The 18,865-nt window shown below is 46.1% G+C and overlaps 1 protein-coding gene across 1 annotated transcript in view; it reads left to right on the top strand.

The window, feature by feature from the left end:
* The window catches only part of ITGA9 (integrin subunit alpha 9), a gene marked incomplete at its 5' end in the record, with an annotated part of 338,540 nt that overhangs the window by 41,030 nt on the left and 278,645 nt on the right, over positions 1-18,865 (top strand). The window contains 5 exons of the mRNA XM_024756339.1: positions 1,263-1,330; positions 7,014-7,143; positions 9,711-9,796; positions 12,452-12,520; positions 17,461-17,598. Of these exons, the coding sequence (XP_024612107.1) occupies positions 1,263-1,330; positions 7,014-7,143; positions 9,711-9,796; positions 12,452-12,520; positions 17,461-17,598 (491 nt within the window). The remainder of the gene's footprint in view (positions 1-1,262; positions 1,331-7,013; positions 7,144-9,710; positions 9,797-12,451; positions 12,521-17,460; positions 17,599-18,865) is intronic.

Genomic DNA, 18,865 nt, shown 5'->3' on the forward strand with positions numbered 1-18,865 from the left:
ACTGTGTTGCAATCACAGCTTCACTGTTCCTTTGTATTATTTATTTTGTGTTTCAGAGTTAAGTATATTGCTTTTAATGGAACCAGAGACTTGTCAGGAGCCCAGGGGGTGACATGGGGGTCACTGGGTCATTTTACTGGGTCTCTTGGACCTGAAGGTGCCCAGAGGCAGCCGTGAGCCTCTGTCCAGCAATGTCAGTTTCACATGTAATTAGAGTCACCTAAGCTGAACATCACTCCATCTCCATGCCTTTACCCATGTCATTATTTCACATGGCTTGTCACCTTCAGGGTTTTGTGTAATCACTCACTGCAAAACCTTTGATCAGCCACAGAGGTGAAAGAATGTGAATTTCTGAGTCTGCCGAACTTGGATAGAATTCTGGCTTTGTGACCTCGGATGAATCACTTGAACTCTCTGAGCCTCAGGGGTTTTACCTGTTAACAAATGGTGATGATCCCTCCCAGGGATGAGGGATTGATGAAATGGTGAGTGGGCACAGCTGACACAGTGCCCAGAACATGCTAAACTTAAAATGCCAACTGAAAAATGAAACAGTAGCAACAGAGTTCCCGTTTGTTGGGTCGGAGTATTAGGAGCTGAGGGACAGGTGGGGGAAGAGAACTTATCCTGTTGTTTTCTTTTGGATCCATTTGTGGAGGGAGAAAGAGATCTCCCCTTTTCCTTCCACACAAGGAGGACAAGAGGTGTCAGTGATGGTGTCACCGTGCTCTGGGGCTGGTCCGGCGGAGTCCCCTCTTCCCACAGCCCCTGGGCTCTGAGGGCTAGTTTCTGGTCGCATGGTGGAAAGCATATTGCCTCCAGCTGGATGGAGTATCTTTTGGGGAGGCTTGGTCGTCTCCCAGGCGACTCCACACTGGGATGGCCACATCATTCCATCTCTGTGTCATGTTTTCAGTTCTTTCTTCCTCCTGGGGCTCCCGTCCTTTCTGAAGTGAATGAGATAATTGTCACTGGCCTCCCACTTAATTACCGTGGCTGCTGCTTCTCCTTTCCCACATGCACAGAGGAAGCCCATCAGGGCGCTTGGCAGCCTCACTACCTGATGGCACCAGAGCCTGGATTTTTGAGGTCTGGTGGATTCCTGAGACTTTTCTCTGCGCCCCAGTCTGGACGGCGTCCCTGGGCCGGGCCTGCGGCCGCACTCAAAGACATGCCCAGCATGCTAAGGCACTCCGCACACAACTGGCACACACTGATGAGGCTGTGGTTTGCTTCTCTTCCCTCCCCTCCCCCTCTAGAGTATAAGAAGAAGTATGGAGAGGAACATGGCTCCTGCCAGGCTGGGATAGCGGGCTTCTTCACTGAGGTGGGTATCACTCTTTGGGCCTTTCTCTTCTCTCATGGGTGTTCATTTCCTGCATGGCTTCCCATCATATGGTAGATTAAAGTCCAAGCTCTGTGTCTTGGCCCATGGGCCTGACTTTCTCCTTCACTCATCAGAGGACAACCCAGAGCTGTGGGAGGGGATGGGACAGTGAGGGGGAGAAAAGGCCTATGACACCCACTGGTTTTAGCTGCTGCTGGATCATGCCAGATCCTTACTAGCATCATTATTACAGAGGTCCCCACACATAGTGTTTTGTGCACAAGTGCACATTTCTGTAGGTGAGCTGCATAGTAGAGGAACTGCTGTGTCAGAAGCCCTTCAAAATGTGATTTGACACATGCTGGCAAATTGCACTCCAGAAACATTTACCAGTTGACACTCCCCCCAGTTGTGTGTCATTGTCCCTGTACCGTCTAACCAATACTTAAAATTTTTGTCATTAAAAAAAATGACATTGTGTTTTAATGGCCCTTTACCTAATTATTAGTGCAGTTGAGTATCCTTTTCAAATATTGGCCATTTGTGTTTATTTTTTCTGGAAATTGCCTGTTTATGTTCTTTGCCCATTATTATGTTATTTTTTAACTGTTGTTTTACTGATTTTTAGGATCTTGTATTTTCAATAGTAATCTCATATCTCTTGAATGTGTTACAATATTTTTCACCAGTCTTTTATCTGATTTTTAAGTTTGCTTAATGGTGTCTTTACTATATGGGCATTGAACATTCATATTTGGTCAAATCTGTCAGTCTTTTTCTTTCTGGATTCTAGACCTCTCTGTTAGGAAGGTCATCCCCATCCTAAGACTATGAAATATTCACGTGTATTTTTTTCTGCCACTTTTATAGGTTAAAAAATATCTAAATCTTTAATCCATCTTAGATTTATGCGTGCAGACATTATACGGGAGAAATGAACTTCACTGTTTTCCTAAATGTGTGGTTGGTTCTTTTTTTTTTTTAAATAAATTTTTAAATTTTATTTATTTTAATTTTTTTGGCTGCATTGGGTCTTTGTTAATGTGCGCGGGCTTTCTCTAGTGGCGGCGAACCGGGGCTACTCTTCATTATGGTGCGCGGGCTTCTTATTGTGGTGGCTTCTCTTGTTGCGGAGCGTGGGCTCTAGGCGCGCGGGCTTCAGTCGTTGTGGCTTGCGGGCTCTAGAGTGCAGGCTCAGTAGTTGTGGCGCATGGGCTTAGTTTCTCCACGGCATGTGGGATCTTCCGGAACCAGGGCTCGAACCCGTGTCCCCTGCACTGGCAGGTGGATTCTTTTTTTTTTTTTGCGGTACACGGGCCTCTCACTGTTGTGGCCTCTCCTGTTGTGCACAGGCCCTGGACGCGCAGGCCCAGCGGCCATGGCTCACAGGCCTAGCCGCTCTGCGGCATGTGGGATCTTCCCGGACCGGGGCATGAACCCTTGTCCCCTGCATCGGCAGGCGGACTCTCAACCACTGCACCACCAGGGAAGCCTCGGCAGGCGGATTCTTAACCACTGCGCCACCAGGGAAGCCCTGGTTGGTTGTTCTGATACTGGTTTGTTAAATGTTTTCTTTGTCCCCATTGATTTGAGATACCATCCTGCCATATGCCAAGGTTACCCATCTTCCATCTCAATAAGCATATAGAGGGTGTAATTTCTATGGCTGTTGTTCCTCCATTGAGATGTAGCAAGTATGACTCAATGCAGGAAGCAGCAGGGAACTGCTATAAGTTTACAGACACAGTGATGGCAGTGCCGTAAGAAAATCTGTTTGGGCTTGTCTTGTGCCCAAGTGTCTGGAAGTGGGAGAGCCTGGAGGAGGCCAGGTTGGAGGCTGTGTTGTGGTCCAGCCACAAAGGGACAGGGCAGCCTATGGGATGTTTTAGGAATAAATATGATGAGGGGAGTCAGAAAATATGAAGGCAGTATCAGTGGGCTGGGTGACCAGAGGACTGTGGCCACAGAGGACTGAGGTGGGGAGGAAGGAGGTTTTATGCCAGGTTTCTGGGGAACAGTGGTACCGGTGGAAAGGGGGCTGCCCAAGGAAGAATCCACTGGGAGAGGTAAACTGATGGGTCTGCTGTATACACATGCCATGTGAGGTGATGGGATGGGACACTCACATAGATGTTTTTAGAATCCAGCCTTGATTTGGCCAATGCTAGTATGTTTCTGAGGGGACTGGGTATGCTTAGCATAGGGCCGGGGTTGGGGGGCTCTGAGCAGAATGTCTCCTATAGGCAGTGGGAGGAGAAAGTCAAGTCATTGCAGAAATGAGAACTCATTGGAGATGTTGGTGGGGAGCTAGGGGAGAGGAAGAGTCCCTGGGAAGGGATGTCTCCAGCCAGAGAGGGAAGACGAGGGCACTGGGGTTAGTGGGGAGGAGGAGGAGGAGGAAGGACAAGGGTGTGGAGGGGAACCCGGGGGGCTGTGCCAGCTCCGGATTACCAGAGGACCTGCTGGGACTCCAGAGCCTGAGGGAAGCAGGGTGCAGGCAGCGGTGGGGCTGGTGCGTGGAGCACTGCAGGGAGCTGGGCGGCAGTGAGCAGGAGGGCTCGGTCCTGAACCGGCCACTCGGGGCCTTGGCCTCTGCTTCAGTTCCCAGGCTTTTGGCCTCCCTAAACAGGAGGTCTTTGAACTCCCAGTCTCCCTCGTTTCTGGAACTTCAGCTGTTGGAGGCCGAGCAGGAAATATGGTTGAAGGGGTCAGGCAGCACTGTGCCCCTCTCCTGCCCTCCTGCTGACCTTGTCACTTGGGTTTGCCTTTGCTGGGAGCTGGGCTGTCCCTGCACAGGGTGGACAGCTGCCTCCCAAGCTGGACGTAGTTCTGTGGCCTTCCGGTCATGGCCATGTTGCCCCAGACTACTCTGGCCCAAGGCGACTGCTTGACCTGAACGTCAGTGACCCTGGAGTTATCAAAGCTGTTTGAGTTATGGACACTGCATGAATTTTAGCCCAGCGTTGAGGACAAGGGAGAACTTCCCGGGAACATATTTATTTTTGTAGCCTAGGATAACAGAGGTAGATACTTCTAAGCAGCAAGAGAAGACTTGGCCCAACGCTGCTGGTGTCAGGGCACCACTGTGAGAGCCTGGGGACATCTGGGTGGAAATCCATCCGGCACAGACTTCTGTCACAGATTCCGAGGACTAATCTGCCCCCTGCTTGTGCCAACCTACAGGGCACAGAGAAAAGCCCCCCAGGCTCCTCTCAGGCAGCTCCAGGTACCCGTGTGCCTCAGGAGGTTCTGCCCCTTGCAGAAAGGCCCATGCTGTTGATGGATGGAGTTTTGCACACATGATTTAGGCTGTGGTGGCCTTGGGCTTTTGGAGAAGCTTGCTCTTCTGTGTGTTGCATTTGCATTGTCTGTTCCTGGATGGTGAGGAGCCAAGCATTGATCACATTTTCCTGGCACTTGTGGACAGTGTCAAAAGGGCCCAGGCTGCAACCACAGCGGATGGAAAAAGCCAAATAGGAGGGAATTCCAGGGAGATGCTGTTTCCCTGTCCCCAGCCACAAGGGTCTCAGGCTGGGCCTCAGTTTACCTAGTTTGAACTGCAGGGAGAAGGGGGCATAAACAGTAAGAGGAGAGGGAAAGAAACCAAAAGCTGTTGGTTTTAAAGGTTTTTGAGGAGAGGGATGACTTTGTTTTATTCTCTTTGTAATGTTTGAGAGAGGCGATACAGTGATATGTTAGACGTACACTTCTCAACTTTTATCCTGGATTAATCTGAATCATCAGAAAACAACACGCCCACTACCTGGTGTCCCCAAGAGCCTTATAGGCCTCTGGTGGTGCTCAAAGCTTTGGCTCTTGAAGAGCTGCTGGTTATGGCTGGCACTGGGGATACTGCTCATTTTGTCTTTCTGTGCTCTTTGTGTTCGGGCACTGATTACAGAGTCCTTTCTGAGCTTAAGACCAAGGAGAAAGTCTCCCTTCTCTGATGATCATTTGTCTTTCTCATGCCCCTTCTAGAACCAGCACAGTCCCTTACACAGAACAGATGACTATAAGGGGAATGAATGAATGCACTGCCCATGTTTTCCCAGGGATGTGTCCTAAGTGCAGAAAGTGATATATTTTTATAAAACAGTGAGATACCCCTGAGGGTATCCGGTTTCTCATCCTCATAGCATCATCCTTGGAGATGGATTGGATCTCAGAACCTTAAAGTGAAGTGCTTCTCAATGGTCATTCTTGGTCCACACCTTCATGAATTATCAACAGCAAACCATTCGGGCAGGAGTCTGGTGGCTTTCCTTCCAGCCATGCTCACACCCTGTTCTTTGGTAAGGTTCTTACCGAATTGACCATAGAACATGTGTTGTTCGAAGTATTGTCCTGATACTGCTGCTGCCACACACGTGCTCTCCCTTCTGTGTGCTCTGTCCTCCTCTCTCTGCTGTTCTATTAAGATGGCTCTGGCTTTTTCAGACATTTGCTTCCAGGGAATTCAGTGTCACTTTATGAAATGTCAACAGAAACTCAGAATTCTTAGGGCGGGATCTAGCCTCCAGGGACTTGTTGGAAACCAGCAGCTTCTGACAGTGGTGAGGCCAGCTCTGTAGAGAGGGGCCAGCCTGGAAGGATGTTTCTGAAGTATAACAGTGTGGGGACCCTAGAGGCCAAGAGTGGTGTGTGTGTGTCAGTAACAAGAGCATGACCTGTACAGTGTCCAGCATCTCCATGAGCCCAGAAGGCCTGTATCTTTGGGGTTTTTGTACAGCTGAGGGGTTTCCTCTAAAACTGCCTTTATTTTAACCCTTTTGGGTAAATTTTTTCTAAACATTCTGTACATTTCCTTGTTGCCTTACCCTGGGAATGTTTTACAAAGGGATTTGATTGATCTGTGGATCTGGTATAAGTAGGAGATGCTTAATAAATATTGTGGAGTGAAAAGTTAATGAATTTGTTAGAAAAATAATTTTTATTATTTCTTACTGCAGTGTAGATACTTTAGAAAATATAGATAATCAAAGAGAAGGGATTTCCTGTTGGGAAAGATTGGGGAAGGAAAGCCTCGATAATGTCTTTCTCTATTGGGCTTATTTCACTGAGCATAGTGCCCTCCAAGTTCATCCATTTTGCTGCAAATGGCAAAATTTCATTCTTTTTTATGGCTGAGTCATATTCTGTTGTCTATATGTATCACATCTTCTCTATCTGTTCATCTGTGGATGGACACTTAGGTTGCTTCCGTATATTGGCTATTATAAATAATGCTGCTATGAACATTGGGGTGCTTCCTGGGCCTGTTTTAATAGTAGTGCTGTGTCTTGCTGTCTGTGGTCTCTTCTCTCCCCAGTCCACATCTTTCCTGTAGTGGGCCTCTCTGCTCTCCTGTTTTCGTTGTTTTGACTTTGCAATGAGCCTTTAGTGGCCAGAAAACCCAGCTTCAGAACCATTCCTGAGAATGAGGACTGGAGGGGATTTCTCTGGAGTGTCAGTACATCTTCTTTATCCATTCATCTGTTGATGGACGCATAGGTTGCTTCCATATCTTGGCAATTGTAAATCATTATGAATATGAACTTTTTTTTATTGCTCAGGTGAAGAAATTTTCTGGTGTGGCATCTTTACTTTAATTACGAGTTCTTTGTTGTGATTGTGGGTCTCACCACACCGCCTTCTCCCCTCTTCAGTTTCCTTCCCTGTTTACCTTTGGGTTTCTCTTCCATAGGAGCTGGTGGTGATGGGTGCCCCAGGGTCATTTTATTGGGCTGGGACGGTCAAAGTGCTGAACCTCACAGACAACACCTATTTCAAACTAAATGATGAAGTGATCATGAACAGGAGGTACACCTACCTGGGTGAGTAGCTCAAGGAGGTGACAGGTAAGAAAGGGGAAGTGGGAGTGATTACCACCAAGCTTGCCAGTGATTGCTTTACTGGTGGAAAGAAGAGTTTGTTGGCTTTAACATCTGCTGTTCTACTTAGTTGCACTTTAGCCAAGGGCACCACAACATTGAGCCCCACACATATCAGGTAGAGAGAGGAGAACAAAGGACGGGACTGAATTAAAGCTGTGTGATTTAATTAAAAAACTGACAGTTGAACCTCCAAGGAAGCAAACATTTTCTTTTCCTATTTTAGCAATTACTCGGGTTCAGATGATTAGGTACAAAACGAGTGTGAGAGAATCCTGTTTTTCCATGACTTTCCTTTGGATGAGGTCTCTGCTTTCTGGTCACAAAACTGGTTGCAGGTAGAAATAATAAGAACCAGAAATTAGCATGATGGATGGCAACCTAATCCTGAGGTTTAATTAAAGGCTCAGAAAAACTTTAATTTTCTTAACCATTTTAATCCTCTAGAAGGAAGGTAGACACAACTTAAGTTAGCAGCCACCAGGCCACAATGACTCTGGACAAGACCATGCTTATTGGTGAACAGAGAGAGGCTGTCTTTACTTGTGTAAAAGACAATTTGACATGGCTCTTTTCTTTAATTCAGGCCCTAAATGCTGTAATTCTGGGCTGAAAATGAAGCTAAATTTAGCAAGGCCTAACAATGAGAAAACAATATTCTTTCACACTCATTACGCTTAACTTAAATCTGGGGGAGTCCCTGACACGCTTTTTGTATGGAGATTTGCTTGTGAGTTGGAAGGAGGGACTGGCTGACTTGTCTTTTCCCCTCTAAGTCTTTTGCCCAGTAGCACCGACTGTGATACCTTTACTCAGAGTCTTTGGGGTGTTTGCTGCTCTGCACGCCCAGCTCCTTAAATGCTGTCATTTATTGGGGACTTACTCCATGCCAGGCTCTGCATATGAAAGAAACCGAGGTACAAAGAGGTCATTTAACTTGCTGAGGTCCCATGGTTCATCAGTAGCAAAGTGGGGGTTTAAACCTGTGGTTTCTGAGCCCAGAGTCTAGGTGCTGAGCTGCCCACCTGTGTATGCTCTGCAGACAGTCCCGCCCGCTGGTGTGGACCCCTCGCTGGGCTGGGAGCACCTTGGAGGAGGGGAGTTTGTCTGACATTTCCAGGACTTGGTATAGTGTCTGGTGCAGAAGAGGGAGTCAACACATGTTTATTAGGTCAGAGAATGAAGAGAAGGCAGAAAAGAACCCAGTTTGGACGTGGCTTTAGGGTTGATAGGTCCTCTGAGCCTCAGGGCCCGTGGCTCCTTCCTGTGTGCCAAGTAGAGGCCTTCATGCTGCGCGATTGCAAGGCTCACTTGAAGCTTTGATGTCACTCATAATAGTCTTAGGGAATGTGAGCCTCCAGTCTGAGAGAAATAGCCACCTGGTGAGTAAGAGTTGATCATAATATGACACCATTACAAAATGCAAGCAGCTTATGGTCATAACATTAGGGTTTGAGGATGAGGAAAAGGTTTGTAGAATACACAGCAGCCTGTACAGGGTTTTTACTGCCGGCAGGGCTCTCAGAAAGCAGGAGACATTTAGACTAAGCTCAGACAACTTTTACCTTTGTTTCTAGATTCTTTCTGCGTCCGCGGATTCTTTGCTCAGTCATCCATCTATCCACCGACCCACTGTCAGCTTTTTTCTGGCTCTTCTTAGGAGGGGGTGTGCATAGTGGTTCACGGCAAGGGATTTGGAGACACACAGATTGGATTTGAATCTTGCTGTGTGATCTTGGGTGTGTTGCTTACCCACATTTAGTCCCTGTTTCCGTATCTGTGAAATAGAGTTGGGAGATTAAAAGAGACAGTGGCATCTGAAGACATGTGTAAGAATGTTCATAGCAGCTTTATTCACAATAAAGCTGAAATAACTGGAAACAACCTAAATGCCCAGCAATAGGAGAATAAAGACATTATGATATCATCATACAATGGAACATACTCATCCATAAAAAGAAACTAGTACCATACTCAACAGCATGGATGAACCTCACACAAGTTACGTTGAGGGAAGTTTGGAACAGGCACACATAATATATGGTGACAGAAATCAGGAGAGGGTGACCCGTGCAGGGGGAGGGTAGTGACTGGGAGAGGGAATGAGGGAATGTTTTGGGCTCGTGGTTCTGTGGTTATAGTCACTGTGGCTGGTGATGTCCATGTGTACACACTTGTTAAATTCTACACTTTAGATGTGTGTACTTTACTGTATGAAAATTGTATCTCAAAAAGGAAAAAATAGATGTGGAGTATTTAGCACAGCACCTGTTCCAAAGAGGACACTCAGAAAGCACTCTTTCCTGCCCTGGAGTCCTTGTGAACGTGTCTTTTTGTGAGATGAGCCATTCCAGCGTGAAAAGACTGACAGCTGCCATTTATTCCCTGATAATTTATGTTCCAAGAATAACTGGATCATAATTGTCCAGATAAGGGATACTTGAGAAGCATTGTCCTCTGATGGATCTTCTTTCTCCACCCCTTCCTTGGTTTCTCCCCATCTTCTGCAGGTTATGCAGTTACTGCTGGACACTTTTCTCATGTGTCCACCACCGATGTGGTAGGAGGTGCCCCTCAGGACGAAGGCATTGGGAAGGTGAGGAGCAAAGTCTACGGAATAGCATGGGGTCAGATGGGGGGAGCATGCTGCCGCTCTTTTTGAGGTTTGTCAATTCACTTTGATATGAACATTCTGCTGGGCGGCTGGCAGGTAAGTGATGAAATATTGAGGAATCATCTGTTCATCTCCAACAGCCTCTTTTGAGAATTTACTTTGAAAGCTTCATCCGAGTATGAATACTATTCCCAGACCTCTCCATTCTCTGCACTTTGTCATCTGAGAATGTTTTTCATGGCTGATGCTGTGTGTGTGAGAGATGATTAAGATTGACCCGTGGTATTGTGCCATTCTCCAAAGGAAGGGTGTCCAGCGCTACCCGACTTCAAACCCTCCCCTCTCCCAAATCCTTTCCAAGTTGGACTTAATGGAACCAGGTCTAATCCCAGATATCTTTGGGGCCTTTTTATTTATCTTCAGGCCTAGATTCTCACATTTTTTCCTCCAATGTTTTAGAAACAAGACCAATTCAGCCCAGAGGCTAGACTGGGAATATACGGATCTCTTTCCCTAAAGTATCTGCCCAGAGTGTAGAAAAGACCCCATGGATCTAGGACCATCAGAATCCCTTTGGGAATCATGGCATCTATGGGGCCTGAAATATGGAGGACTATGTTTGTTGGATCTTTAGCTCCAGGCTACAGGAAGTCCAGTTGAGTCGATCCAGATGAGTCAGGAATATGCATTTTAACAAGCTCCATAGTTTGTTTGATAGTTACAGCTGAAGAGAGGAATGGTCTTTGGGTCAGAGCCCATAAGGGGTGGACCTTTGATAGAATCTGGCTATATCTCTGGGGGCTTGGAAAAGTGGACTCTGGAGAGGCCCCGACAGAGACCACTGGTAACTGGAGCGTTCGGCCAGGATGTCAGTCTGATCAGCAGACAAGGCGTGACTGCTGGGCATTCATGAGGGTCGTTTTCCTGGATCCTCCTGGGCAGGAGTTAGGAGTCAACACTCAGATTTCTGGAGCACATGCCTCCCTCCCTGTTAACACCGATGCTATTTTCCTTGAAAACGAAGCCACGGTAAAAACCCAGGGCCCTGAGCACAGGGGCGGTGTGCAGATGAACTCTGATAACTTCCAGCAAGGGGTGAGTCTTTCCAAGTCACATGAATTCCTCTGTGTGGTGGAGGGACAGAGCCAAGGGCTGTCCCCACACTGATATTCTCTTCTGGGGGAGGAGCTGCGTGTGACCAGGCATCTCTGTAGCCAGTAAACACACCTACCTCCCAATTCACAGCAGTGTGGATGCTTCAGTGCTGCTGACAGCAGCTTTGTTTTGTTTTAAATCACCAGTTACAGAAAACTTGATCTAATTGTCTTCTCTTCAGGTGGTTGGGATAACTGTATAGTCCCTGTCAAACCTTAGGATGAGAATGGTACTTAAAACTGATAGAGCCAGGCAGAGGGCACCCTGGATCTAGTTAACAAAGATGAACATAAAAATGCTGTTTTCAGCTGGAGCCCCTGAGAGGTGCTGGGGAGACTGGTCGTAGTTGGCAAAGTTGCTGACGGTTCCACATTGCCAGGCATGGGAGCTGGTACAGACTTGCTTCCCAAGGACCCCAGGATGGCTCTCTGGCCTTCAGGGTCTCGGTGGTTATCGTTTCTGGTATTGGGGCAGGAAAGCATTCACACTAAGATGGTGATTCCTGACCCCATGGGAGGCTCCCTGACACTGGTTCTCATGGGACACTCACTCTTCCCTTAAGATGCAACTTGAAAAAGAACTTCCACACTCATTTCATTTAGGAAGTTCTACACAAACAGTCCTTTCTGTGGTAGAGATTCATGGTGTAAATGCACAGGCTCAAGTCTTTGAAAGGTCCCCAGTAAAGGAATTTATTCAATATTTAACTCTGGCATTTTGCAAACTAAACTCATATTTACCCAAGCAGATCTCATGACACTAACGTTCTGTGGAATCACTTTGTCTAAAATGCTCACGTCCATCCCTTCTCTTACACAGTTGGCCCTCCCTACCTGCGGGTTTCCACATCTGTGGATTCAAACAAACATGGATGGAAAATAGTTGGGGAAAAATTCTAGAAAGTTCTAAAAGCAAATCTTGAATTTGCCACACAACTATTTACATAGCATTTACACTGTATTTACAACTGTTTACATAGTATTTACATTGTGTTAGATAGTCTAAGTAATGTAGGGATGATTGCCTAGGTTATATGCAAACACTACGCCATTTTACTTAAGGGACTTGAGCATCTGTGGATTTTGCTATCCTGGGGGTCCTGGAACCAATCCCCCACAGACACCAAGGGATGACTGTATTGTGATACCTGCTAAAGCTCTAACTAATAGGAAGGAAGGAAGTGTTTCGAGGAAGAATATCCTTTTCCCAGGAGTTGACATTTTGGTAGTAATTTGGAAGCTCCTTAGGTCTTACTGGGCATGGCTCCCGTAAACAGTGTGGCTCAGGAGGCATGGAGGTGATTTCTGCCTCAGGATTGAAGGACAGTTTCTTTGCAGAGTGCGTAAAATGATTTGTCATCAGTTAGTGTAGGCACATCTGCATGTGTCTGGTCAGGCATTTACATAGAACTCCCAGAAGGATGCTGATAAATATCTTTGGTCATTGCTTCCATCTTAACTGGATTTTTTTTTCCTTCCATAGGTTTATATTTTTAGAGCTGACCGAAGATCAGGCACCTTAATTAAGATTTTTCAGGCATCAGGTAAAAAGGTGAGATCCTTGGGATTAGTGTCTTGTTTGTTTGTTTGAGAGATGTCATCATGTGGGAGTCAGTTCTTACTTTTTAGAATATTGGTTTAAAGGCCCATCTGTGCCCTACATTTACATGGCACGTTCAGTTGCCTGTTGGAGCCATTACCTTCTCAGCATTGTGTGTGACCTGCAGATTCCTGGGATTCACGCGTGCTGAGACGGGGAGCGAGATGAGTTTGTACACAGCCAAGTTACAGCACAGAGGTCTAAAAGGTTGTCCACGGTTCAGATACTCATCAAAATGACTATGTGCTCTGTTTCTTTCTGCCTTTATCTTTCTGCCTCTCTGTCCCTCTCCGTCTGTCTTTCTCCCAGCTCCAGAGAGATAAGGCATTGTTGAGTAAAGATACATGACCGATTACTTTCAAAGGAGGCAGGCAGATAGATGGTTCTCACTCTCCCTATCTCACCAACCCAAAGCCGCCCCTCCTGCTTACATCCCAAGCCCTCTGCCACCATCGCCATGGGAACTGTTGCGACACAAAAAGCAAATATCACCCGGTTCCTTTTAGAACTTTGAAATAGAAATAGCTGGGGAAGGCTGCCCTGAAATTAGTCCTGGGCAAGGTTTGTCTGCCTGTGTCATCTTATTATCCTTACCCTATTGCTAATTCTCCATTTCCTGCAAGTTTCCATTATATTGCACCATAGTCTGAAATTAAGCCAGGTAGAGATTCCTTTGATTAATACGCACCATTTTTCATGGGCTTATCAGTGGTGCACACCTTGGCATGGCTTCGATCGGCAGGATTATTTGGTAAGATTGGCCGCTCTAAGAGGAGACAAGTTTAGGTGGGGAGGTGAAGAGGGTGATTTGAAGAGTTGTCTTGGTAGAGGCCTTAGTGAGCTCGGGGAAGAAGAACAGGACTTGGGACTTGGGAGGGAGATTTGAGGAGATAGGTAAAATTGCCTTCTGACATTCTCCTACCATCACACTAAGAAGAGGGGGAAAAAATGATGTTTCCATCCTGGGTGGGCCATGTGCCCTATTTCAGGTCCTGCTGTGTTAGACCTGCCTCATGCCAGCCTGGCACCACTGCATATTGTTCTGATGGGGAGTCATAGTCTGAGTTCCAAAAATCCCACTCACAAGTAGAGCTTTTTGCAGTTTTAACAACCATCATGTGTATTTTTAGTATATAACTGTCATAACCTTTTCAATAAAAAATACATCACCAAACTCAGTTTTGTGAGGTTTTCCCTGAGGGCAGCTCTGCGTTCCCCCCGGGAACTATGCAAGCCTGTGTTATTTTAACATTTCCAAAACCCCAAAGCAACAACACTGGAAGATGACTGTGAGCAATTCTGCAAAAAAGGATTTCCAAGCACCTCTAAAGTTAGAAAATAAATAACCCCATGCCATTTCTGAGAAAGAGTCCCAAAGAGCAAGTAGGGTGTAAATGCTGCTAAGCCTAACATTTTAGCTCTTTATCCAAAAAAAATTAATGGGTGAGTTTTCCTGTGGAAAACCCTCCCTCCCTCTGCTACCCTTCCAATGTACCTCGGCTTGACAGCATGAAATTATCCCCCACCCCAGCTTTATTGAGATATAATTGATATATAACACGTTTAAGGTGTACAGTGTGATGACTTGGTACACGTATATATTGTGAAATGATGACCACACTGAGGTTCGCTAACACATCTATCTTATGTAACTACTATTTTTTTAGGGCGTCTTTAAAGTGAATTGTGGGGCTTAAACACACTTATCACCCTATTTTTTTAAAATTTATTTCTTTTTTTTTGCTGCTCTTTGTGGTATGCGGGATCTTAGTTCCCCAAGCAGGGATCAAACCCACGCCCCCTGCAGTGCGAGTATGGAGTCTTAACCACTGGACCACCAGGGAAGTCCCTATCACCCTAGTTTTAGAATATTTTCATGTTCAGCTGTCACCATGCCTCCCCCCTGCTTCCTGTGTCCCCACCTCCACTGCCCGCTGCCTGTGCCCAGGACAGGCCCAGCTGATGCTGGTCATCCTGGTGTAAACAACAGTCTATAATTGAGCCCTTTCTCTTTCCCAGAACCCTCCCTGTTTGGATGATAGCTTTCATGGCTACCCATCTGTGTCTGGGTCATGGGCAGGTTTGGGGGAGCAGATTTGAGAGTGGGTGATGTGAGAGCGAAAGGTTTGAGAATCTGCTTTTCCAAATTTCCCGAGGACATGATGACGTGGGTTCCAGCACAGACCAACCTGCAGGTCAGCTTGAGTGTCCTCATTATGACACGACAGGGCTCCCTGAAGAGGAGACCATGGGCCAGCTGTCTCACCTCCCAGCTCCAGAGCTGCCATTCATTTTCCTTGGGGCTTTTCTCGCCCTCACCTTGAACCATTGTAACATATGTCCTTCACTCTGCCATCTTGTTTCACCATCTTCCAGCTTTACCCCCGTCATCATCTTTCTGATTACTCTCTTTAGACATCTTATTCTGCTTGTGCCAGAAGAAATGAGAAATTCTTGTCCCACTGACTTCTCCATTATTTCAGTGGGAAAGGACATGACCCCAGGCTTTCAAAGGATGCCTTTGCTTTACCCCTGTGTCCAGAGCCACACATAGAGTTCTGACTCAGGAAACCCCTGACCCACTTCTGCTTCCGTGTGGCCAGAATCTGGTCAGAGTTCTGTCTCCTGGCCATAAGAGAGACAAAACCCCAAGTGGTTCTGGTCTTTACTGGTTGACATCCTTCGTATAGTGCACATAAGAAATCACCAATACATGTGCAATTCCACTGCTATGACATGTGTCCTCATATTTCCAGGGTGATGGGAGAGCTCTGATCAAGGAACACTCACCCCAAAGCATGTCGTTGCCCTATCGAAGTTTCATTGCAATAATTGAGTATGTGAAGTGTTTATATGTCAAAACTTAGATAGGAAACTTCACGTACGGGGATTTCTGATTGAACACCGATGAAGATGCCAAGTTAAATAGACCATTGGAATGAAACAAATAGTTCCCCTGGGACTCAGCCAGAGAGAACAGCCAGCAGCTTTGGTCTTCAGGGCCTTGCCTGGGTCTTAGTGGTTTCTTTTACTAAAGTCAAGATAGAGACATTGGCAAGGCCACTGAATTGGTGACTGTCAACTGGTTTCTGCCCACCCCCCACCCCATGATTCTGAAACTTCCCCGTGCCCTTCTCCCTTGGGAAGGGGGCAGGTGGCGATGGGGGTTGGGTGGAAGTGACCTCGGCACGTGACTGGGAGGGACTTGAGTCCTTTCCCAGGCTGAGCTGCAGGAAATAGACCAAAGTACCCTCCACCTCTCTCAAACTCCCCTGGGTTAGCTACCAACAAACAGCAAAAGAAAATGCTTGTTCATGTCTGTAAAACCAGAGCCCTTTTATTTGAAAACATTTATTTTAAAAGGATAGATTTTTTTTTTTTTAAATTAAAAACAGAGGTCGCCCACTGGCGGCCTTTGGAAAGGGTACAGCCTACAAAAATTTTCATTTGGCCTGCATGGTATGTTTGTTTATTATTTTTAATATGAATTAGTTGTCAGCATTTTAAAAATAGGCAATTCAAATAAAATTTTAGAGCTTTGGTTTCTCTTGGAAAATGAGATGGTTGGTTTTTTCTGGGTCAGTCAGGAGTTGACTGCCCCTGGGTGGGGATTGCTCCTTTAGCTGGGTCTGTGGACTCTAGTTTGCTTCAGTCTCCATCATTCTCTATTGTTTCTTGGACACAGAAGCTGAGTGTCACTCGCCACCTGTAAGCATGCCCGCACTGTTGTTTGCTTTTTCCTTATACCTGTTATATCACCTGCCTGGATCCCATTGGATTGTGTTTAAGACCCCCAATTTAAAATAACAGGTACTAAGTCAGAGAAAGACAAAGCACATTATACCACTTATATGTGGAATCTAAAAAAATGATACAAATGAACTTATTTACAAAACAGAAATAGACTCACAGACATAGAAACCAAATTTAGGATACCAAAGGGGAAAGGTGGTGGCAGGAGGGATAAATTAGGAGTTTGAGATTAACAGAAACACATTACTATATATGAAATAGATAAACAACAAGGGCCTACTGTGTAGCACAGGGAACTATATTCAGTACGCAGATTGAATATAATTGAATATAGTAATCGAATATATATTGAATATAGTAATAACATACAATGGGAAAGAATCTAAAAAAGTGTGTATATATATTTATATATGGAAAAGAATTTTTTCAGATTCTTTTCCATATATATGTATACATATACATGTATAACTGAATCACTTTGCTGTACACCTGAAATAATACGTTGTAAATCAACTATACTTCAATTAAAAAAATAGTAAAAAATAACAGGTACTGAATTAAGCTATGATTAAGCCAATATAACCTGGCTGTTTTCCCTCATCCTCCAAATGGTCTTCTGAGTTGTACCTTTTTCTGTTACTTCAACTCACGCCTTCCTAACCAGTCTTCAGCTATGCCCAAGACTGGGCGAGGGTAATCTGTTTCCCATATAACATTTATTTTCATGCCTGCCTTGTATTTTGAAATTCCATATTCCTAACTTGCTTGGCCTTGTCAAATGTCTGATACACGAGGCACTTTTATTATGGCTGTAACCTATGTCTGCAGCCTCAGCTTGCATTTGTAAAAGCAGTATCTTGTTTTCCAGGGATCAGTCCATTTGTTTCCCCCTTGGTGGGGCTCCAAGCCAGTGAACATGGGTCTCACTTTGACCGGGGGGCCCACGTGGCTGCCAGGAGGCCAGGGGAGTCGGGATCTCACCGTGCCCAGGCATTCTGGTTTCCAGGGTGGCATGGCTGGCACAGCCTCCAAGGGGCTTGGGAGCAGATGTTTGTCAGGCTGGGCATCTGGAGGAAGGCAGGGGCCTTGTGTGTGAGGACGGACACTGAACGCTTTGTTGCAACTTGACTTGGTTGCAGATGGGCTCTTACTTCGGCTCCTCCTTATGCGCAGTTGACCTGAACGTGGACGGCCTCTCTGACCTGCTCGTGGGGGCCCCCATGTTTTCTGAGATCAGGGACGAAGGGCAGGTCACTGTCTACATCAACAGAGGAAACGTGAGTACAGAGCTGGGCAACATGTGGACAGGGTGTAGGAGAGGGATGTTGGCCCGGGGGGAGTAGTGACTGAGCCCCATCACCCAGAGGAGGTAAAAAGACATGCTTCTTACCTTCAGAAAGCTCTGTGTGCCATCAATGGAAAATTATACTCAGTGTTATGACTGCAAATATACAGGGGTCCAGAAAAATCTTAATGACTAAAGTTGAGTGATTCCTATGTACCAGGAACCGTTTCTCCTGCTTCCTGTGAATGATTTCAGTGACATGTGCACGTGGTATCGGGGGTCCCCATTTTTCAGGTGAAAAAACTGAGGCTCAGAGAGGTTAAGTCACTTGCCCCAAATCACACAGATAAGAAGCAGTGGGGCTGGGATTTGAACATAGGCAAACTGGCTTTGGAGGTGGCATGCTTCATCTCTCTTATTTTGTCTCCTTGGGACTATATACACACCTGCCCACGGAGGCAGAGAAGCCTTCTCAGAGGACATGATGGCTGGGAGGAATCTTGAAGAAAAATGGGAGTTAGGTAGACAGGCGGGAGTGGGCTGGGAGCTGGGCAAGTGGATTGAGGTGTGAGGCAGTGGGACCATAGTTCAGCGTGTTGGGACTGGGAGGAGTGGAGGGGGGCCACCCCAGTGGCCAAGGGCTATAGTCACGATGTCCCTTATTCTGCAGAACCATGAAAAGGATGTGGCCGAGTCAGAAAGATGTCTCTGCAGCACAGTGGAGGGTGGGTGGGGGCAGGGGCTGAGGGGCAGCAGTGCACCCGTGGGTGCAGGAGACCAATGAGAAAGTAGAATCTTTTCAGGATCTAGAAGAGAGAATATTCAACAAGAGGGAAATGGTTAAATGAATAAATCCTGTGACCACCAGCCTTTAGCTAACATGAGAAAATGTTTATGAGATAATCAGTGAAAAAGCAGAATAAAGACTGCAGGTACAAACAACCTTTAAAAATGTACCAAATGCATAAGAGAATGTTAATAGATCCCTCTAGGTGGTGATGCTTGGGTAGATATTTAGCTTTATCTTTATCCAAACAGTGAGAATGTAATTCTTTCATAATCAAAAAAGTCAGTAAAAGTGTACTTTTAAGTGGTGACCAAGGTGTTAGTTATCCTATTCGGGAGGGGGTGGTGGTGTTTAGCTATAACTAGGTGGGCAGATGCCAGAAAGGGCAGTTATTTAAAGAGGAGCCAGGGGAAGTTAGAGCTTTGAGCTTTCTTGGATGTTTGCAAACTCTATGGGAAGGTGGATCTAAAAC

Source organism: Neophocaena asiaeorientalis, unplaced genomic scaffold (assembly GCF_003031525.2).
Source record: "Neophocaena asiaeorientalis asiaeorientalis breed wild unplaced genomic scaffold, Neophocaena_asiaeorientalis_V1.1 scaffold265, whole genome shotgun sequence".
Taxonomy (NCBI): Eukaryota; Metazoa; Chordata; class Mammalia; order Artiodactyla; family Phocoenidae; genus Neophocaena; species Neophocaena asiaeorientalis.